This window comes from Stenella coeruleoalba (genome assembly GCF_951394435.1).
Source record: "Stenella coeruleoalba genome assembly, chromosome: 12".
Lineage (NCBI taxonomy): Eukaryota > Metazoa > Chordata > Mammalia > Artiodactyla > Delphinidae > Stenella > Stenella coeruleoalba.
The window spans coordinates 54,024,379-54,049,165 of record NC_137158.1 but is presented as its reverse complement, the minus strand read 5'-3'; the positions used below and the strand labels follow the sequence as shown (position 1 = coordinate 54,049,165).

At 37.4% G+C, this 24,787-nt stretch overlaps 1 protein-coding gene across 3 annotated transcripts in view; it reads right to left on the bottom strand.

Annotated features, from left to right (window-relative positions):
* Nucleotides 1-24,787, bottom strand: part of RNF217 (ring finger protein 217) — a 131,513-nt gene that overhangs the window by 9,194 nt on the left and 97,532 nt on the right. For 2 of the 3 annotated variants that reach the window (XM_079939171.1, XM_079939172.1), the window contains exon 4: nucleotides 1,513-1,714. The exons of the other annotated variant lie outside the window; for it this stretch is intronic. In XM_079939171.1, the coding sequence (XP_079795297.1) occupies nucleotides 1,513-1,714 (202 nt within the window). The remainder of the gene's footprint in view (nucleotides 1-1,512; nucleotides 1,715-24,787) is intronic. 3 annotated transcript variants of the gene reach the window in all.

Here is a 24,787-nt window from a genome sequence, read left to right as displayed (position 1 = left end):
CAAAAATGGAAGGAAACACTTTGCCACAAAATGGCATTGAAGTAGGAAAGGAAAGGACTAACAGTGCAGGAAATGTAAGGATTTTGGTTTTTAGGTTGCTTTCTGTATGTACAGACTGACTTACAAATAGGTTACAGCTCAAAACTTAATTTTGCAGTTAGTTTTCTCATGGTAATATTGTTATAAATAGTGGTTAGATTCCCTAGCTATCCCTCTAAAGTCTGTTTAACTAGTAAGTATATATTGGTTATATAAATATAATATATACCGTTATAAGCAACTAAACAGAAAAGCACTGAAAATCATTAAAACCAATCTTGACTATATTGAATGCTGTTGGTTGTGGGAAATTATGTTTAATTAAAGCTCAGTAAGGGTGTTTTTATAGATATCATATAAGATTTTAGAAAATGATGGCACTGGTTTCCTCATGATAAAATGAAATTTAAAATATATGTTCTATTGTTTACCTGACAGAAGTATATTATTACCATCAGCTTTGTTCTGATTAGCCTGACATGATTCTAGCGAGGACAGCGGTTTACAATAGTAATGAAGTGATGGAGGGCTAAAGAGTGATATAAAGATAGGCTCACAAAGTAACCAGGCACAAGTAAGTAGAAAGCAAGAAACGTAGACAATGTTAAAAAGTATTGTGTATACATGAGAAAGACTGCCAGAGAAAGAAATAATGGAGTTCTGCATGATGAAAAAGAAAGAAATCTCACAGTAGGTATATTCCAGAGGAGTAGGGAGCCATTGGAAGAACTATTAGGCCAGAAGAACACTGCATCACTCAGAGGTGGTGACACTAGGCCAGAGCAGGAATCCGTGTTTATCTTTGCATATTTGTATATGAGACTGTGTGTTGTTGAGGACGAAGAAAGGGGTAAAAAATTCAATCCATAAAAGCATTGCACTTGGATATTTAAACTTGGGTTTGTATGCAATGAGGGCATTTGATGCTCATTTAATTAACTGTTAGCTATTAATATTAACTACTAATACAAGAGAAAATATATACAAATATATACAATGGCTTATCAACTATATAGGTACAATGGAACTCCATTACAAGACTCTGAAACATAGGGATTTTTAAAATTGCATTGTTTGTCTTCCATGGATGAATAGAGGATATGCCTAAGACCCACTGCTAGGTACTGTCACTACAAAAGAAATGTGACATTGTCCCCTTTCATCAAGTGGCTTACAATAGGTAAGTGGCTTACAGAAGACTAATGACTTCATATTTCTGCAGTGTAATAAATTATTTGTTTTTTGAACAAAATCTGCTTGCTCATGTAAGCAGTGCCCTGTTAACAAACAAGTTTTTTATTTTAAACTCAAAGGGAGAGAAAACATTCTTCCTCCTATTTTGAGCTAAAGGCTCTACTAGAATACCTGGCAGGTGCTGAGATGCGTCATGGCTATTCTATTACATTCCTAAGTTCTATCATCATCACTGCTTCCTTCCTGGGGAAGATTGTGTAAGTCACGTCAGACACTCACCACAGACTGACCCTCGCACTAGTCTCCTTAGATGAGGTCTCTCTGGGAGGTAGCGGTATTTGCATCCAAATATACTGAGGTTTGATGTGTGGTCTCCAAAGAAACGGAGCTGGCGGTATCTCTCCCCACATCGATAACAAAAATTAGTGTTACATTGTGAACAAGTCATATGGTCACACCCTTCCGTTCTCTGGATGTGGATCTGTACCAGCGAAAGAGGGAAGGAAAAAAAAGGTTACTAAATTTTTTATAAAGTAGAATCTGGCAAATGTATGGAATAACAGTTACTAGTTTCACCAAAATAAAAGCCTTACAAAGCATTCCTGAGGCTGTAAGTTTGCTTATTATCATGCTCTCCCAGGCCACCTTTGTATCAAACATTTTAAACATGTGTAAAGCTCAATAACATTTCAGGTGCTCAAGCTGTTGACTTATTTTGAATAATACAGATATAAACAAACACATCCCAAAGAAAACTCACTTATCTTTCCAGACATGCATCGAACTCAATGATTAGGAGGCAATTTAAAATGCTGTGAAGGTGAGAAATGCAAATCAAAACTACAAGGAGGTATCACCTCACACTGGTTAGAATGGGCATCATCAGAAAATCTACAAACAACAAATTCTGGAGAGGGTGTGGAGAAAAGGGAACCCTCCTGCACTGTTGGTGGGAATGTAAATTGATACAGCCACTATGGAGAACAGTATGGAGGTTCCTTAAAAAACTAAAAATAGAACTACCATACAACCCAGCAATCCCACTCCTGGGCATATACCCAGAGAAAACCATAATTCAAAAAGACACATGCACCCCAATGTTCATTGCAGCACTATTTACAACAGCCAGGTCATGGAAGCAACCTAAATGCCCACTGACAGACGAATGGATAAAGAACTTGTGGTACATATACAAAATGGAATATTACTCAGCCATAAAAAAGGAAAAAAATTGGGTCATTTGTAGAGACATGGATGGACCTAGAGACTGTCATACAGAGTGAAGTAAGTCAGAAAGAGAAAAACAAATATCATATATTAATGCATATATGTGGAATCTATAAAAAATGGTACAGGTGAACCGGTTTGCAAGGCAGAAATAGAGACACAGATGTAGAGAACAAACGTATGGACACCAAGGGGGGAAAGCCGGGGGGGGGTGGTTGGTGGTGGTGGTCGCATGAATTGGGAGATTGGGATGGACATATATACACTAATATGTATAAAATAGATAACTAATAAGAACCTGCTGTATAAAAAAATTAATAAAATTCAAATTAAAAAAATGCTGTGAAGGTATGTTTTGTTGATGCTATGATCAGCAAGAACGAGGTGGCTTGGGGAATAAGAAGAGATGAAGAGGATTCCTTAAAAGAAAAGATTATGTAAAATTTTTGTAAATAAATGTCAAGGAAAAGAAATCCTGTTGTGGAAGGAAATGATAGCAGGTGTAAGTGTATTTGCAGTACCATTTTAGTTTCCAGCTCTAATTTCATTTGCAAATGCTTGTACAGGACTGTGTATACAATGCTACCTGTGCAACTAAGCACCTCCCTCTGTTGTTGCTGTCAAGTTACAGGTAAGTACGGAGGTTACTTCTTATCTCCCAAGCTACAATTTAGATGATATTACTTACATGAGAATAAAAATGTGATAATATACATACAGTGACTAAAACATTTTGGGGGCACATATTGAGTCAGATCAGTATAATATTGGTTCCATCTATCCCTTCCCCTTCACCTACCTAAAAATGTGAGAAACTAAATACCAGGGCAATGCAACTGACACTCTCTGATTGCCAGGTGATCTCCTTTCTCACTTCTTCAATTGGGTGATTCTTAGGCTGATGCTAGACTAGAGTACCTTCCTGGATAGTTGAGGGCTAGCTTGTGGTTAAGGGCATATAAGCATCTGTGGTCAAGGGTAACTACCAATCAATATTTGGTCAGTAGAAGCAAAATTTGTTTTTTCTGCTATTGGCCACCTCATCTTTTTCAATTACGTTGAATTCTTTTACCTGACAGTCCAGTGAGAGTCCACCCAGGTTTTGTTGGGCCTGAAGGTTATCTAATTGGGGGGCCCTCTTAAAGGAGAAGCATGTAAATTACAAATGCAAATTAGATACAAGGCCTAAGGAGATCTGAGTAGGTGAAGGTCTCTGCAGCTTGAGTTCTTTAGCTTCCTGGTAATTTCTCCCTTAAGTCTCCCCATTGCACTTGTTTCTATGAATGATTCTGAAGAACAATTCCTATGACCACGTCCATTTAGCACAGCAGATGGCATTAAGGAATGAGGTAGGCTAAGGCCCTACTGAAACTTTGAACTATTTCTCATCCTTTAAACTACCTGAGCACTAGGAGAAAACGTGTTCAGAGACAGCAGCTGAGCACCCAAAATAAAGGCTACTCAATCATATGCTCAACTTTTTGACTGTATACTGTAATTGCTCTTAATATGGAGGTAATTAAAGCTTAACAGATTTCCTGGCCACATAGCATAGTGTTGTATGTGACCTGTAAAGGGAAAAGGACTAATATTTGTTTAGAGCCTATTAAATGCCAAGCACTGTACCTAGCTTAGCGCCTTTAAGCCTCATGACCACACCATGAGACTGGCATGCTTATTCATAACCAGAGCTCAGAAAAGTAATCTGCTTGAATGAATGGAGAAAGTATTTTGATTCTTGTCTGTTTCTTTATTATGCTAAGCAGCCTCTTATTATAAACTTTAAGATAAAACCAGAGGGTCAATTGTATTCTTTGCTAACTGACAGAGTAGTCATGTCTGCCCTTCTGTACGAGACATGTTCGAGTCTTTCTGCTTGTTTTAGCCGCTCGGGCCAGTGCACATTCTTCCTTTAAAATAATGTCAAAAATTTTTCTGACAAGAAACTTGCTCTAATAAGTTAAACCTGTCACTGACAGTTCATTTGCCTCAAAATTTCACATATCATTTTTACTGTCATTTTTATATCTGCTTGTAATATTGTTTCATTGTGTTCTAAAATCTTTACATGGTATACTTATTACTTCATTTAAATAGTGAAGACTGCAATTTTTAGCCTCTTTTAACAGTCTTTCCTCATTTCTAAAATAATATTTGAAACACAGCAGGCAACTAAAATACTGTTAGTCCAAAAGTATTTCTGCACAAGAAGTGATAAATTCTAAGTTCTGACAATACTCTACAGGAACCTTGTACGTTGCAGGATTATATAGTTCTATAGATTAATTTGAATATTTTACTCACATAATGGCGATGATTTAATCATGAAAATGGTTTCATAATTTCCAACTATCAAGTACACAGTGCTTCCTTTAATACTATTGCAAATATATATTGATTATGTATGAATATTTTATAACTTCATGCTAAAAGAGAAATGAATTGACATAATGCAAGTTAACTTGTAACAGAAGACATTACTTTTCACATTTGCTAAGAAGCAAGTTGTAATTTTGAACTCCTAACACCCAGAGGCTAATAAATTTCATATGATAAACGACTTCCCTGAATATATCTTTAAAGGTCACACTTTGACAATGCCATTTTTGTTTTTAAAACATAGAGCCTTAAAAAGTAGGTTTAAATTACATTTATGTAAAGTCCATTTTATTTCTCAGTGAAACTTTAAAAGTTTTTTTAATTATAGCTTCAAAACATTCATCAGATTAGCTCTGCTAAAAAACATACCAATCACCCAAGTGGCTGTAATTCAGCATCAAAATTCTGTTCTTGGGCTTCCCTGGTGGTTGAGAGTCCGCCTGCCGATGCAGGGGACGTGGGTTCGTGCCCCGGTCCGGGAAGATCCCACATGCTGCGGAGCGGCTGGGCCCGTGAGCCATGGCCGCTGAGCCTGCGCGTCCGGAGCCTGTGCTCCGCAACGGGAGAGGCCACAACAGTGAGAGGCCCACGTGCCGCAACAACAACAACAAAATTCTGTTCTTACTTAAAGGATGGAGACAGAGTAAGACAAATGAGATATCTCTAACCCATTAAACAGACGATCCATAAGCCACAAACATCATTTGATTTGTTATCACTAACAGGGTTTCTTCTCTCCATCTGCACCAAATAAGGATGGCTGATATGTAAGGAGTTGAATATTTAAGCACTAAATGTCGCTTACATAGCTCTACATTTACGAACCATGAGATAAAATGTTCAGGATATACCAGATATTTCTTTAATATGAGATTGATATTAAGTCCACATAGTAGTAGACAGAAATGACAGCACGGATCGTTTTTGGGCCTATGACATTCTTTATAGTACATATCAACACCTGTAATAAGAGAGTAATCAATATATGTATCTGCCCTCTTCAAGTTGTTTACATTTAGTTTAATAAAATGCCCACAAATTATCTTAAAAAATAGAACTAGACCATTTAGGGGGAAGATGGCGGAAGAGTAAGACGCGAAGATCACCTTCCTCCCCACCAGAAATACATCTACATGTGGAACAACTCCTACAGAACACCTACTGAACGCTGGCAGAAGACCTCAGACCTCCCAAAAGGCAAGAAACCCCCCCCCCCCCACGTACCTGGGCAGGGCAAAAGAAAAAAGAATAAACAGAGACAAAAGAATAGGGACGGGACCTGCACCAGTGGGAGGGAGCTGTGAAGGAGGAAAGGTTTCCACACACTAGGAAGCCCCTTCGCGGGCGGAGACTGCGGGTGGCGGAGGGGGGAAGCTTCGGAACCGCGGAGGAGAGCGCAGCAACAGGGGTGCGGAGGGCAAAGCAGGGAGATTCCCACACAGAGGATCGGTGCCGACCAGCACTCACCAGCCCGAGAGGCTCGTCTGCTCACCCGCCGGGGTGGGCGGGGCTGGGAGCCGAGGCTCCGGCTTCGGTCGGAGCGCAGGGAGAGGACTGGGGTTGGCGGCGGACTGGGGTTGGCGGCGTGAACACAGCCTACAGGGGGTTAGTGCACCATGGCTAGCCAGGAGGGAGTCCGGGGAAAAGTCTGGACCTGCCGAAGATGCAAGAGACTTTTTCTTCCCTCTTTGTTTCCTGGTGCGTGAGAAGAGGGGATTAAGAGCGCTGCTTAAAGGAGCTCCAGAGATGGGCGTGAGCCGCGGCTAACAGCGCAGACCCCACAGACAGGCATGAGACACTAAGGCTGCTGCTGCCGCCACCAAGAAGCCTCTGTGCGAGCACAGGTCACTATCCACACCCCCGCTTCCGGGGAGCCTGTGCAGCTCTCCACTGCCAGGGTCCCGTGATCCAGGGACAACTTCCCCGGGAAACGCACGGCGCGCCTCAGGCTGGTGCAACGTCAGTTGGCCTCTGCCGCCGCAGGCTCGCCCTGCACTCTGTGCCTCTCCCTACCCCCGGCCTGAGTGAGCCAGAGCCCCCGAATCAGCGGCTCCTTTAACCCCATCCTGTCGGAGCGAAGAACAGACGCCCTCCAGCGACCTACACGCAGAGGCGGGGCCAAATCCAAAGCTGAGCCCCTGGGAGCTGTGAGAATAAAGAAGAGAAAGGGAAATCTCTCCCAGCAGCCTCAGAAGCCGCGGATTAAAGCTCCACAATCAACTTGCTGTACCCTGCATCTGTGGAATACATGAATAGACAACGAATCATCCCAAATTAAGGAGGTGGACTTTGACAGTAAGATTTATGATTTTTTCACCTTTTCCTCTTTTTGTGAGTGTGTATGTGTATGCTTCTGTGTGAGATTTTGTCTGTATAGCTTTGCTTCCACCATTTGTCCTAGGGTTCTATCCATCCTTTTTTTTTTCTTTTTCTTCTTTTTTTAAAAAATTTTTTTCTTAATAATTATTTTTTATTTTAATAACTTTATTTTATTTTCTTACTTTATTTTATTTTATCTCCTTTCTTTCTTTCTTTCTTTCTTTCCTTCCTTCCTTCCCTCCTCCCTCCCTCCCTCCTTTCTTTCTCTCTCTCTCTCTCTCTCTCTTTCTTTCCTTCTTTCTTTCTTTCTACTTTTTCTCCCTTTTATTCTGACCATGTGGATGAAAGCCTCTTGGTGCTGCAGCCAGGAGTCAGTGCTGTGCCTCTAAGGTGGGAGAGCCAACTTCAGGACACTGGTCCACAAGAGACCTCCAAGCTCCACATAATATCAAACAGCGAAAATCTCCCAGAGACCTCCATCTCAACACCAGCACCCAGCTTCACTCAACGACCAGCAAGCTACAGTGCTGGACACCCTATGCCAAACAACTAGAAAGACAGGAACACAACCCCACCCATTAGCAGAGAGGCTGCCTAAAATCATGATAAGGCCACAGACACCCCAAAACACACCACCAGACGTGGACCTGCCCATCAGAAAGACAAGATCCAGCCTCATCCAACAGAACACAGGCACTAGTCCCCTCCACCAGGAAGCCTACACAGCCCACTGAACCAACTTTAGCCACTGGGGACAGACACCAAAAACAGGAACTATGAACCTGCAGCCTACAAAAAGGAGACCCCAAACACAGTAAGGTAAGCAAAATGAGAAGACAGAAAAACACACAGCAAATGAAGGAGCAAGATAAAAACCCATCAGACCTAACAAATGAGAAGGAAATAGGCAGTCTACCTGAAAAAGAATTCAGAATAATGATAGTAAAGATGATCCAAAATCTTGGAAATAGAATAGACAAAATGCAAGAAACATTTAACAAGGACCTAGAAGAACTAAAGATGAAACAAGCAACGATGAACAACACAATAAATGAAATTAAAAATACTCTAGATGGGATCAATAGCAGAATGACTGAGGCAGCAGAACGGATAAGTGACCTGGAAGATAAAATAACTACTGCAGAGTAGAATAAAGAAAAGGATGAAGAGAACTGAGGACAGTCTCAGAGACCTCTGGGGCAACATTAAACGCAACAACATTCTAATTATAGGGGTTCCAGAAGAAGAAGAGAAAAAGAAAGGGACTGAGAAAATATTTGAAGAGATTATAGTTGAAAACTTCTCTAATATGGGAAAGGAAATAGTTAATCAAGTCCAGGAAGCACAGAGAATCCCATACAGGATAAATCCAAGCAGAAATACGCCAAGACACATATTAATCAAACTGTCAAAAATTAAATACAAAGAAAGCATATTAAAAGCAGCAAGGGAAAAACAACAAATAACACACAAGGGAATCCCCATAAGGTTAACAGCTGATCTTTCAGCAGAAACTCTGCAAGCCAGAAGGGACTGGCAGGACATATTTAAAGTGATGAAGGAGAAAAACCTGCAACCAAGATTACTCTACCCAGCAAGGATCTCATTCAGATTTGATGGAGAAATTAAAACCTTTACAGACAAGCAAAAGCTGAGAGAGTTCAGCACCACCAAACCAGCTTTACAGCAACTGCTAAAGGAACTTCTCTAGGCAAGAAACACGAGAAGGAAAGACCTACAATAATGAACCCAAAACAACTAAGAAAATGGGAATAGGAACATACATATCGATAATTACCTTAAATGTAAATGGACTAAATGCTCCCACCAAAAGACACAGATTGGCTGAATGGATACAAAAAGAAGACCCATATATTTGCTGTCTACAAGAGACCCACTTCAGACCTAGAGACACATACAGACTGAAAGTAAGGGGATGGAAAAAGATATTCCATGCAAATGGAAACCAAAAGAAAGCTGGAGTAGCAATTCTCATATCAGACAAAAAAGACTTAAAAATAAAGACTATTAGAGGAGACAAAGAAGGACACTACATAATGATCAAGATATCGATCCAAGAAGAAGATATAACAATTGTAAATATTTATGCACCCAACATAGGAGCACCTCAATACATAAGGCAAATACTAACAGCCATAAAAGGGGAAATCGACAGTAACACATTCATAGTAGGGGACTTTAACACCCCACTTTCACCAATGGACAGAGCATCCAAAATGAAAATAAATAAGGAAACACAAGCTTTAAATGATACATTAAACAAGATGGACTTAATTGATATTTATAGGACATTCCATCCAAAAACAACAGAATACACATTTTTTTCAAGTGCTCATGGAACATTTTCCAGGATAGATCATATCTTGGGTCACAAATCAAGCCTTGGTAAATTTAAGAAAATTGAAATTGTATCAAGTATGTTTTCCGACCATAACGCTGTGAGACTAGATATCAATTACAGGAAAAGATCTGTAAAAAATACAAACACATGGAGGCTAAACAATACACTACTTAATAACGAAGTGATCACTGAAGAAATCAAAGAGGAAATTTAAAAATACCTAGAAACAAATGACAATGGAGACACGACGACCCAAAACCTATGGGATGCAGCAAAAGCAGTTCTAAGAGGGAAGTTTATAGCAATACAATCCTACTTTAAGAAACAGGAAACATCTTGAATAAACAACCTAACCTTGCACCTAAAGCAATTAGAGAAAGAAGAACAAAAAACCCCCAAAGTTAGCAGAAGGAAAGAAATCATAAAAATCAGATCAGAAATAAATGAAAAAGAAATGAAGGAAACGATAACAAAGATGAATAAAACTAAAAGCTTATTCTTTGAGAAGATAAACAAAATTGATAAACCATTAGCCAGACTCATCAAGAAGAAAAGGGAGAAGACTCAAATCAATAGAATTAGAAATGAAAAAGGAGAAGTAACAACTGACACTGCAGAAATACAAAAGATCATGAGAGATTACTACAAGCAAACCTATGCCAATAATATGGACAACCTGGAAGAAATAGACAAATTCTTAGAAATGCACAACCTGCCAAGACTGAATCAGGAAGAAATAGAAAATATGAACAGACCAATCACGAGCACTGAAATTGAAACTGTGATTAAAAATCTTCCAACAAACAAAAGCCCAGGACCAGATGGCTTCACAGGCGAATTCTATCAAACATTTAGAGAAGAGCTAACACCTATCCTTCTCAAACTCTTCCAAAATATAGCAGAGGGAGGAACACTTCCAAACTCATTCCACCAGGCCACCATCACCTTGATACCAAAATCAGACAAAGATGTCCCAAAGAAAGAAAACTGCAGGCCAATATGATTGATGAACATAGATGCAAAAATCCTCAACAAAATACTAGCAAACAGAATCCAACAGCACATTAAAAGGATCATACACCATGATCAAGTGGGGATTATTCCAGGAATGCAAGGATTCTTCAATATATGCAAATCAATCAACGTGATACACCATATTAACAAATTGAAGGAGAAAAACCATAAGATCTCAATAGATGCAGAGAAAGCTTTTGACATAATTCAACACCCATTTATGATAAAAACCCTGCAGAAAGCAGGCATAGAGGGAACTTTCCTCAACATAATAAAGGCCATATATGACAAACCCACAGCCAGTATAGTCCTCAATGGTGAAAAACTGAAAGCATTGCCACTAAGATCAGGAACAAGACAAGGTTGCCCACTCTCACCACTCTTATTCAACATAGTTTTGGAAGTTTTAGCCACAGCAATCAGAGAAGAAAAGGAAATAAAAGGAATCCAAATCGGAAAAGAAGAAGTAAAGCTGTCACTGTTTGCAGATGACATGATCCTATACATAGAGGATCCTAAAGATGCTACCAGAAAACTACCAGAGCTAATCAATGAATCTGGTAAAGTAGCAGGATACAAAATTAACGCACAGAAATCTCTGGCATTCCTATACACTAATGATGAAAAATCTGAAAGTGAAATCAAGAAAACACTCTCATTTACCACTGCAACAAAAAGAATAAAATATCTAGGAATAAACCTACCTAAGGAGACAAAAGACCTGTATGCAGAAAATTATAAGACACTGATGAAAGAAATTAAAGATGATACAAATAGATGGAGAGTTATACCATGTTCTTGGATTGGAAGAATCAACATTGTGAAAATGACTCTACTACCCAAAGAAATCTACAGATTCAATGCAATCCCTATCAAACTACCACTGGCATTTTCCACAGAACTAGAACAAAAAATTTCACAATTTGTATGGAAACACAAAAGACCCCGAATAGCCAAAGCAATCTTGAGAACGAAAAACAGAGCTGGAGAAATCAGGCTCCCCGACTTCAGACTATACTACAAAGCTACAGTAATCAAGACAGTATGGTACTGGCACAAAAACAGAAAGATAGATCAATGGAACAGGATAGAAAGCCCAGAGATAAACCCACGCACATATGGTCACCTTATCTTTGATAAGGGAGGGAGGAATGTACAGTGGAGAAAGGACAGCCTCTTCAATAAGTGGTGCTGGGAAAGCTGGACAGGTACATGTAAAAGTATGAGATTAGATCACTCCGTAACACTATACACAAAAATAAGCTCAAAATGGACTAAAGACCTAAATGTAAGGCCAGAAACTATCAACCTCTTAGAGGGAAACATAGGCAGAATACTCTATGACATATGTCACAGCAAGATCCTTTTTGACCCACCCCCTAGAGAAATGGAAATAAAAACAAAAATAAACAAATGGGACCTAATGAAACTTCAAAGCTTTTGCACAGCAAAGGAAACCATAAACAAGACCAAAAGCAACCCTCAGAATGGGAGAAAATATTTGCAAATGAAGCAACTGACAAAGGATTAATCTCCAAAATTTATAAGCAGCTCATGCAGCTCAATAACAAAAAAACAAACAACCCAATCCAAAAATGGGCAGGAGACCTAAATAGACATTTCTCCAAAAAAGATATACGGACTGCCAACAAACACATGAAAGAATACTCAACATCATTAATCATCAGAGAAATGCAAATCAAAACTACAATGAGATATCATCTCACACCAGTCAGAATGGCCATCATCAAAAAATCTAGAAACAATAAATGCTGGAGAGGGTGTGGAGAAAAGGGAACACTCGTGCACTGCTGGTGGAAATGTGAATTGGTACAGGCACTATGGAGAACGGTATGGAGGTTCCTTAAAAAGTACATATAGAACTACCATATGACCCAGCAATCCACTACTGGGCACATACCCTGAGAAAAACATAATTTAAAAAGAGTCATGTACCAAAATGTTCATTGCAGCTCTATTTACAATAGCGCGGAGATGGAAACAACCTAAGTGTCCATCATAAGATGAATGGATAAAGAAGATGTGGCACATATATACAATGGAATATTACTCAGCCATAAAAAGAAACGAAATTGAGCTATTTGTAATGAGGTAGATGGACCTAGAGTCTGTCATACAGAGTGAAGTAAGTCAGAAAGTGAAAGAGAAATACCATATGCTAACATATATATATGGAATTTAAGAAAAAAAAATGTCATGAAGAACCTAGGGGTAAGACAGGAATAAAGACACAGACCTACTAGAGAATGGACTTGAGGATATGGGGAGGGGGAAGGGTAAGCTGTGAGAAAGCGAGAGAGTGGCATGGACGTATATACACTACCAAATGTAAAATAGATAGCTAGTGGGAAGCAGCTGCATAGCACAGGGAGATCAGCTCGGTGCTTTGTGACCACCTAGATGTGTGGGATAGGGAGGGTGGGAGGGAGGGAGACGCAAGAGGGAAGAGACATGGGAACATATGTATATATGTAACTGATTCACTTCGTTATAAAGCAGAAACTAACACACCATTGTAAAGCAATTATAATCCAATAAAGATGTAAAAAACAAAAAAAACAAAAAAAATAAAACTAGAATTCAGCTTTCTATTTTCATACAGATTCTACTTAATTATAAGGTGGAAGAATAACAATAAATGAACTGCTACATATCCAACCTCTTTTATAACTAAATCAGTACACATCTGCCCACAAGTATTTATCTCCATTTTCACCAAGAATTGAAGGCTTATTTTATTCTTTAAGCAGGAAATGATAAGTAAATTAACTGTTATGTATTATTGTTCCCAACAAATAATTTACTCTATGTATAAAATTATTTTAATATATGTATTTGCCTCAATGGCTTTGATATGGGGCGAATTAATTAGAAGCAATAATTATGAGGAAAGTTTTAAAAAATCCCATGAGTAACTCTCAGTTCCTTACTTATCTCACTATACCAATTTTCCATAACACAGGGATTTTTTTTAACATCTTTATTGCAGTATAATTACTTTACAATGTGTGTTAGTTTCTGCTGTATAACTAAGTGAATCATCTATACGTATACATATATCCCCATATCCCTCCCTCTTGCATCTCCCTCTCCCCCTCGCTATCCCACCCCTCTAGGTGGTCACAAAGCACTGAACTGATCTCCCTGTGCTATGCGGCTGCTTCCCACTAGCTATCTATTTTACATTTGGTAGTGTATATATGTCCATGCCACTCTCTCACTTCGTCCCAGCTTACCCTTCCCCCTCCCCATGTCCTCAAGTCGGATTCTCTACGTCTTCGTCTTTATTCCTGTCTTGCCCCTAGGCTCTTCAACACAGGGATTTTTAAAAAGCAAACATCTACACAAAGCCTTCAAAGACCTCATTAAAAATATGAACTTAGAATTGTTGTCCAATTACAAAATAATTAATATATGGGGGTAAAAATGAAACAATTCCAGAGATGCTAAGACTCCTCTGTTCCTTTTCTGGTGCCATGACTTAAGGAACCACTTCATTAAGTGAATGCGCAAGTCAAGAAAAGACAGTGTTACCACATACCAAAAAAGTTGTAAGAAATCTCAGCAAAAGAGCTGAAAAGCAGTCAGTCCAATTTAGAACAGGAAGTCAGCTGGTTTCAAGAACATCTTCAAAAAAATAACAATGGAATATACACCAAGCAATAAAATTCCTGAGGAGCTAAATATTAAATAACATGAGAAATAAAGTGGTATTTCTATTCCCAATAAGGAAGAAAGAAAAACAGTAAGGGCTTTCAGGAAAAACAAAACAAAATGAAAGGCATGTAAGTTCCAAATATGAGGCGTAACAAACTACAGCATGATTAAGTAATTGACAGTGAGCAAAGATGCAAAAGGCATTTTTCCTAGAAGTTGTGATCTCATGGAAAAGGAAATGTAATCTTTGCTCCATAATTATATGTTCTTGATTATGTAAATACCCAATTGGTTTTCCCATTTTAGAATTATCCTTTAGAAATAACAGAAGTATTAAATATTATATTAGAATAGAATGTGAATGTTATTAAATTTGACAATATAAAAACAAAGTTACAGCTTACAGAAAATGGGAAATAGAGAAGTGGAAAGAGTTGTAGGAGGGCTAGATCCTCCTATATCACCTAAAATTGTTAGACTATTGAACCAACATTAGAGTATATTATTTAAAGGTAAAAGATAATCAAAAGAAGAGCTAAAATAATAATTATCAAAAATTAGAAGGAGAAGAAAGGGAAGGGATAGATAAGCAGAATGAATTCTCATCTTCATGTCAAACATGGTGGCCTCTATTACGGTAAACTATATTGCAAAGAATATATAAGATGATTTCAAAATCATTTGGTGTCTCCTGCTATGTTAGCTTTTTAAAGCCAATGCTCTAATTGTCCTCCAATGTCCTGGTTTTCTTAGTTATAGGAAATTTCGTACATATTTCAGTCTCATGATTGATTTATGATGACAAATTCTTTGAAGAAGTGTAGAATACTGTCAAATTCTCATTCCTCACGGTAGAGTGTACTACAAATTAGCCCCTCATTTTCTTCCTTCTTCTTTACCGTACTTCCCTTAGCCCCACACCCCATGTTCTCAGAAATCTCCAGATGTGAGTTTTCCCCTCCTTCCCGTTCATCTTTCCCCTTTCCCCTCTGTGACTGCACGACTTAGCCAGCTAATAGCTCAGGTGTCTCCCCATCCTAATAAATCCTTCCTTTAATTCCACATGACCTTCTAGCCTATGATTACTCCCACTCTTCCATTTTAACCAAGCTTCTTAAAAGAATATTTTCACTGCTTTTCTTACTCACCTCTCAATTCTTCCTCAGTTGACAGCAACCCCATGTTACTGCAGTCAAATGTTCTACTGCTGAGCTATATACCGACAACCCCATGTTACTGAAACATCCAGATCAACTGTCTTTCTCCGGGAAACATTCATTCATTCACTCAATAAATATTTATTTGTCCATTGATAAAATCTGACATGGCTTCTGCCATTAAGGAGATATTAGTCTAAGCTGTAGATAGACATAATCAATTCTGCAAATAAATAGACACTCATAAGTTATGAAGGAAAAGGATAAGGTATGAAGAGAATACTTAAGAAGCTTGATCTGGTCTAAGGGTCAGAAGAGGCTCCTCTAAGGAAGTGTCAGTTGATCTGAGAAATTAAGAGTAAGTTAAGTTCACCTGTTAAGAAGACTTGGCGGTAGGGAGACCATTCCCAGCACAGCATATTCAAGGCACTGTATCCATGAAATGAGAAGCAAGCTGTACTTGCTTGAGTGAGTATTTCTCACTCTCTATTTTCAAACTCTTTAATTATATGTCTCTGCTCAAACCCTCTCCCAGTTGATAAGATCTGAAAGGGCCCAGATCATGTACATCTTGTTTGTTATTTTATTAAAGGGAGTTGCACTGATCCTGTCACATAGCATGTTCTCAATAAATATTAAAAGAACAAATGAGTATTATCCATGACCCTCTAATTGCCAAATCCAATGAACGTGTTTTTAATTCTTATCTTATTGTATCTCTGTGTCATTTAATCAGTTGACCACTACTTTCCTCTGACCTTCCATATACTCTTGCTTCAGTGACACCTTTTTTCCAGGGGCTCCTCTTACCTCTCTTAGGTTCCTATTTCTTCACTTATCTTTTTTTTTTTTAACATCTTTATTAGAGTATAATTGCTTTACAATGGTTAGTTTCTGCTTTACAACAAAGTGAATCAGTTATACATATACATATATTCCCATATCTCCTCCCTCTTGCATCTCCCTCCCACCCTCCCTATCCCACCCCTCTAGGTGGTCAGAAAGCACCGAGCTGATCTCCCTGTGCTATGCGGCTGCTTCCCACTAGCTACCTATTTTACATTTGGTAGTGTATATATGTCCACGCCACTCTCTCACTTCATCCCACTTACCCTTCCCCCTCCCCGTTTCCTCAAGTCCATTCTCTATGTCTGCATCCTTATTCTTGTCCTGCCCCTAGGTTCTTCAGAAGAATTTTTTTTTTATTCCATATATATGTGTTAGCATACGGTATTTGTTTTTCTCTCTCTGACTTACTTCACTCTGTATGACAGACTCTAGGTCTGTCCACCTCACTACAAATAACTCAATTTCGTTTCTTCACTTACCTCTTAATCCCATCCATGAATCACCACTTTGCACATACTCTTTGGGTGATCTCTTCCATACTCAAATGGCTTCAACTTCCCTCCACTGGATCTCATTTCCTAATTTCCACTGCAGACCTGGCTCCTGAGCTGCAGAGTCATGTAGCAACTGATTGGGGGTCATATGCACCTGTATGCCTTACAGCCATTTCAAAGTCAAATAAGCAAAACCAAACTCATAACCACTCCAAGGCTCCCTAGCCCAACAACAAGAAAACTCCATCTCCATGATTTTATCACAGTTTATGGTATCACCATCTATTTAGATACTCAAGCTAAATACCCTGTTGTTATCCTCTTCTCACTTCTCACCTCCAGCCACTGAACAAAATCAGACAGTTTTAGCCACAAGATATTTATCGAATACTTCTCTTCTCCAGCCTTTGACCATTACCTTAGCTCATACAATCACCATTTCCTTCTAGATGTCTACAACCACCTTCATATAATCAACAGCAACCAACCTAAAATATAAATTGGTTACCACCATTCCCTTGTTTATAACTTTTCAGTCTGGAGGATGTAATCCAAGTTTCTTAACATTGCATGCAAAGCCCAGGCTTCTGTTTGTTTCTACAGCCCCACCTTTCACCACTTCCTTCTGTGAACCCTACCCTAAGGGAACCACAAAGTGCTTGTGGCTCTGGTACACAGCACTCATTTCCTGGCTCTGTGCCCTGTCCTTTAAGTGTAATACTCCCACTCCTGGATACCTTTCATCATGCCAAATCCACCCAACAATCCTCAACAACCTAGCTCTCCCTGCTTTCCCCGAGATGAACGGAGATATCCCCTTTACCATGAACTCTCTTATAATACTCTACGCAAAGCCCTGCTGAAGTGCAACAGTGTTTTATCGTCTTCCGTGTAACCACTGCATCTCCCCTTCTGTGGGTTTCAAGAGAAAAAGGACCATGCTGTACAGAGCACACAATGGATTCTCACTAAAAGTACATATAAGGAGGAAAGAAAAATGACATTCATTCATTCAACCATTTTCTGTTTAGTGCTAAACAGTGCCCAGAACTGCTCTAAAGGCACAAGGTACCTCAAGGATCAAAACAGATTAATATCCCCGCTCTCATGATGCAAAATATATCCACTATTTTAAATAGTGATAAGCAATATGGAGCTATGGAAAAAAATAAAGCCTATAAGGAGCATATTACCTATTGAGGTAGGGGAAAGTGATTACTGAGAAGTTGAATTTTGCTCAGACATGAAGGGAGAGAGCTGGGTGTGTAGATATCTGGGGAAAGAATATTTCAAAGGGTAGAGCAGGCATGGACACCCTGAGAAGGAAACATGCCTCATGGTTTTTTTTTTTTTTTTTGCGGTATGCGGGCCTCTGACTGTTGTGGCCTCTCCCGTTGCGGAGCACAGGCTCCAGACGCGCAGGTTCAGCGGCCATGGCTCACGGGCCCAGCCTCTCCGCGGCATGCGGGATCTTCCCGGACCGGGGCACGAACCCATGTCCCCTGCATCGGCAGGCGGACTCTCAACCACTGCGCCACCAGGGAAGCCCATGCCTCATGTTTTTAAAGCACAGCCAGGAGGGCAGTGTGGCTGGAGGAGGGTGAAGGAAGTAGGAGATAAGGTCGGAGGAATAATGGGGTGCGGGCGTGAGCAGAGTGTGATGGGGCACATGGTCACTGTAGGGACTAGCTTTTGCTTTGTGTGAGATGGGAGCCATGGAGGATTTTGAGCAGAGGGGTACGTAATCTGCCTTAGGTTTAGCAGTCTCGTTCTGGCTGCTGGGCTGCTGGGTTAGGAACATTGTGAACAGTAAGAATCCAGTCAGGAAGCTATTGCAAAAATCTTAGAGGGAGAAAGATGATGATGTCCTGTACCAGATTAGTGACAGCAAGGGTGCTGAGATGTTGTCAAATTCCACATACATTTCAATGGTACAATCTACAAAAGTTAATGACTGACAGTATGTGTGGGTGTGAGAGAAAGAGGTCAAATTCTTGACTCGAGCAGCTAGAAGGTTGCAGTTGCCATTTACTGAGATGGAGAAACTATGAGAAAGCCCATCTTGGGGACAGGAGAGTGCACTGTGCTGGAGAAGCTCACTAAGGCAAATGAAGACATTGCTTAGGAATTTGGATATAGACCTTTTCTCATAGTTCTCCAAACTTTGTTGATCTGCCTACTGATTGCTGCTACCAGCAAAACTTGTATCCTGTTTGGAATTCTAAGTTGAGTTTGCTGCAGAAAGAAAAAGCAATTCTTAAAGCGTGAAATCAAATGAAAAGAAAAATAAATGAACCATCTTAGAAAGCTTTAGATCCTTTAGCAAAACTGGCCCCATAGGTATCCAAATGGAAAATGGGCAGATTTTTACTCAATTATTCCCTGTCTACACAGCTCATTGGCCTTCATTCCTCTCAGAAGTCCTCATCTCTAACAGGGGCTCTCCACAGGATCTCTCAGGCCCCTGGAGATGCTTCAGAATTTCTTTGGTAGGGGAATGTTCAGTTGTCACAAAGGTGGCTGATACTGGCATTTCGGGCTGTTCTTCAATGTTTGGGACATCCCACACAGAAGAGATTTAGGTTCCACCCATACAATTTTCTGACACACTAGACATTCATATAGGTGAAAAGCTGTTTATAAATATCTGAACATGTTACCTAATTTCATTTTATATATAAACGCAAAATAATGTTTGTACGGTTTTACTAGATAATTTTTTAGTTACTGTATAACTACGGTGTAAACTGAGAAAGAGTGATTGTATTCAGAATCTAACTTCATTTTATATATAAGCCCCAAAGAGGTATGTATGATTTTTTTTTTAATTTTTTTTTTTTTTTTTGCGGTACGCGGGCTTCTCACTATTGTGGCCTCTCCTGTTGCGGAGCACAGGCTCCGGACGCGCAGGCTCAGCGGCCATGGCTCACGGGCCCAGCCGCTCCACGGCATGTGGGATCTTCCCGGACCGGGTCACGAACCCGTGTCCCCTGCATCGGCAGGCGGACTCCCAACCACTGCGCCACCAGGGAAGCCCCTGTATGATTTTAATGTATCTTGAATTTTCTAGCAATAAAATTGTATACATTCATATGTACATATGCATACATATATAAGCATACATATATATACACACATATATATATACATATACACTAATTTTGTCCTCATTTTAAAATGTCAGATAAAAACGATAGCTATTGATAATATTTAGGCTTCACTTCATGGTTTCTTAAATCCAAATTTATGCATTTTAAATGGGTTCAAAAATCTGCTACTTTTTGTCTTTTAATGTCATGGTACCTGAACATTTACATGTTGAAATACATATTATTTCATTATATTTGCACTTATTTTTATTCTGTATTACGAGGACAATATATTGATTTTTAATGAAATGTTATATGTACTCACATTATACATTTAATCTCAGACAGTAAACAAATATTGAAGTTATTAGTCATAAAAATGGGGCATTGGATGAAATACAGTTTATATCCTATAAAACATTTGTCACCAAACAATCAGGCTCTTCTCACAACTAAGGTCTAGGTTTTGGCACTTCAAGAAAACAGTAGCAGTGATAACCGCTGCTTCAAATTTAGTGATTTCAAGCAATCTGGAGAGTTAAAGTGGGTAATTAGTGGTCAAGGAGAAGCTATTTTATTTTCTGCAACGGGCACTATTTAAAAGCAGTCACCAGCTGCTGAACATACTTTTGCAGCGATGTGTGAAGTGCTAGAGAATTGCAGGGTTATCTATAAAATCCAACATTAATACCCTAAGTTCTTTCCTCAGTAACCATAGGCTCTATAGCTATAGCTCAGATATAAGAGCCCACAGACAGGGTTTGTGCTAATTTGATGTGAACAGGAGCAAATTAATCTTTTCTCTGAATCAATACATTTTTGCCAAAAGCATCCTATTATAGGATTTAAGAGAATAAAATATCTGAAAGGAAATCTTTTGACGAGCAAATTCCTTTAATTCCAAATTCTCAATAAATTATGAATATAATGTACTTTCCCCTGCCTGACTTTTGGTTCAGTTACTTAACCTCTCTGAAACTGTTTCTATATCTTTAAGTGGTGGTAATTACCCCTTTCTCACAACTTTCCTTTGAGATTTAAATGAGACAACAAATGTAACTCACATACTATTGAACCTATCATTTTATTATTACTGTGAAACACCTTCAAGTTTTATCAAAAGGCATTTAATAGTTAAGATTTGGAGGGCACATTGGAACTTAGCATCTTAGTATCACATCTGAGGATCTGATGAGATAATATGCGTGTGAAACTGCAACGGAGAGTAATATGTAGTAAATATCAGTACATGTAGGTAGTATTGCCATTATTATTACTGTGCTAACACTACAAAGAAAGACAGAGCGTTGTACAAAGGCATTTTTATGAATAAAATAAATCTGGCATATTAGAACTCAGCACTCCCTGCTCATATCTTGGCATTTCTTAAAAAAAAAAAAAAAAAGTGACTGTCCTGTCTCCTAAAAATAGGATATATGTTGACCTTGGAATAAAATAAATGACTTAATTACCCTTAATTCATAAATCACATTACTTATATATTAGCCTATGAAAATGTATAACTTCCTAATTAATTATCCCTATTCAATGTTTTGTAAAATGTTCTAACTAGAGATATGTTATTACTTATATAAAAGAAAAATTAAAGTGGTCAGCTGCATGTCATCTAGTTGGCTATGACTATATTTGTACCACATTATATAAATGTTTACATAAGTATTTCTCTTATCTGACATTAAGGAAGAAGGTAGTTTGGGGTAGGGATGTTTGAGGAATTCCCCTTTAATTTTCCAAATTATGAAAAGCTAACCATTTTGAGAAATATTAACACCAACTTTGCTTTAGTAAGCCCAGTATTCTTAGAAACATTGAACTTTTACCTGAGGAAGGAAAAAGAAAATGTAATAGTCAAATCCTTAGAGATTGCAGAGGCAAACAGAGATGTGTAAGCAGCTCCAGAAAGCTGTGATGTTAGAGTCCTTCTGTTCTCTTGTTAGGTTTTACTTATTTTTACTCATGAAGTATTTCCAACATTTAAGATTTAAAGATGATAGTGTAACAGACATGCATGGATTTACCACTGATATTTAATAATGTTAACATATTACAATATTTCTTTCAGAAATATTTTTGAAGAGATAAAATTTTCTTTATATACTGCCTTTTTTATAAAATTGTTTCTTAACTTTAACTTCCTGCTGGCTTTAAACTGGCTCGCCTCAAATTATTGGGTAAAAGGGCCTGAAGGTGTGTCCAGCTCTCTTTTGAAAGTACGTATGTTAAAAAAAATATACTCAGAGGGCAGAAATCTGGCCTTTGTCGAGTTTTGAATGTTAAAACCCCATTTTAAAAAACATTTTAAATAGAAAAACATGATATAGCTAAAAGATAAAACCTGGTTAACTAACACTAATTGACTAGTATTAAACCTTTTGAGGAACAATCAGAAGATTGGATCATTAACCATTCTTACAGAGTTCTCATTCACATTCCTGAAGGTTCATGATTGTTTTTATCTTTAATGATGCTTATTATAATATTAGACAATAATATTAGAGATTTCTAATTCTTCTAAAATCTAAAATTGTTCAGGCCTTTAGAATCATCCAGCTGGGGTTTGCTATGACCTAACACACATTTATTAATAAACTAAAATAAATAATAAAAAGACTTTCGGGGAGTTCCCTGGTGGCCTACTGGTTAGGATTATGGGCTTTCACTGCTGTGGCCAAGGTTCAATCCCTGATTGGGGAACTGAGATCCTGCAAGCCGCACAGTGCTGCCAAATAAAAAAAAATGACTTTTTATAAAGTATGCGTTGAACAATAAAATTATAGGTGGTCGCCATTTTCTGGAAAAAAGGAAATGATAAAATAATTTCTTTGTTTTTTGCTTTTAATTTAGTTAGTGGGGTATTACTGTACCATTTAAAGAACTATCAATGTATACTTTGGAATAGTTTAAGTATTTCAGGCTTTCAAATGATAATATATATTAAAAAAAATTTGCACTTAATATTGTTTCCAAAAGTTTTTATGAACAATTTAAATCTAAAGTATACAAATGAAACTGCTTACAACTGCTTACTTGTTTTGTATTGTATAATCTCATGTTTGTTAATTTTTAGGTGTGCATCTCACTTTTCACTTTCTTTGACAATTTTTTTTCATATTAACTCAGAGTTTAGTATCTAATCTGTGCTATAAGACACAAGTCTCAAATGAATTTTTGCATAAAACTGAACAAATATTCTAATACCTCCAACAAAATTTAAATCTGCTATTTGCTTTAAATTTAATTTAAAATTATCATGAACTAGATTTAGTCTTGTGGTAACTATTTTCCAGAGAGACATTTTAAAATTAGCATATATTTCTGGTAGGTTAAGAATTTATACAAAATAGAAGACACATTTTTAAGATAAAAATTGGTGTCTCACAAGTGACTGAAGAATACTTGAATTAAGGAAGCAATGAGACTCAAAAAAAATGGCTAAGAAAAGTTGATCTTACTATGCTACTATTAATTTTTCATAAAAATGTCCTATAAATAAATGACTTCCATAAATGCTTGTATATTTTTACACTAGTATTAAAAAAACACACTTATGAATAAGTATCTTGATTGTATATGGGAGAAAAAATGTTTTAATACTCATTCTGATTATCTGCCAAAATTCAATTATAAATAATAATTTTGATTTCTCAGCATAAGTCAAATCTCTTCATAATATTATACCATCTATTAAACTGATCTTTCCACTTGAGATAAAGATAAAAACTCATTACAGGATAAATAATAATTATAAGCTAATGAAAGAAAAGTTGGTTTATTTGGAATACTAATTGAAATAATGAATTGATTATCAAACCTTGTATGGATGGGAAAATTTTACAAAAGCATAATCATTTAACACTCACCGGTACAAGCACAGAAGTTTTTTAAAAAAATTAGCAGCTACAAGATTAGGGAGCTCAGAAAAGAGCTCTTATATATATTAATTTAACATATGTTTAGAGAAAAATTACAAATCAATGGGTAAGGGGACACATTTAGATTAGATGTTATTAATTTGGAAAAAATTAGTGTATGTATCCAATGCATAATAAACATCAAAATAAGTAATGGGTAGATCAAAGAGTTAAAATATTTAGAAATTAAATACTAAAAAGAAAGAAAGAAAATAGACCATTTATCAAGCTTCTGGATGATAGATAACTTTTTAGGCTTAGTAGTAAAATATTTATAAAAGATATATAAATATAAATATATTCACATATCATATATATGTGTGTGTTTATGTGTTCTTTCTTTCCAAAAATAAAAAGAATGATATATTTGGTCAAACACAAATTTTTAAAAATTAAAAAAATGCACACACATAAACCAATTAAGTTTAAAACAAATTATCACTGATATAAAAGAAAGTAATAAAAGATACGAAAAAATATGTCAGAAAAGGAATTAATATTTTCAAATAGAAAATAGAGAGCTCATATAGTTTGATAATAAAAAATATCCCCAACCTGACCTAAACAAGTGGGCAAAGGATATGAACAGTTAATTCAAAAAGGGGCATTTCAAACTCAAAAATACATGAATTCGTACTCAATCTAAAAGCAAACAAGACAATTCAAAATAAAAGAACAAAATATTTTTAAAGTATTAAATATGCATTTAAAAATACTTGAACTGCTAATAAGAAATGATCATACAGAAATAGGTTCTCAGATTTTTCTGGTGGAATTATAAATTGTTTCAGTCTTTTTAGAAAGCAAATTGGCACTATGTACCAAATACTGAAAACACTGATATCCTTTAACCTAGTAATTCTGTCTTCAGGAATATATGCTTTTAAGGGTCCAAAATATGGAAAAATACATATTCAAGATGAATATCAATACACTATTTATAATATATAGATATTTTTTAAAAAACCCCGAACACCAACAAAGCCAGCTTTGGTAACTAATAGCAGAAGGATATTTAAGCAAATATTACTTAGTTAATAAATGTTACGAAAAC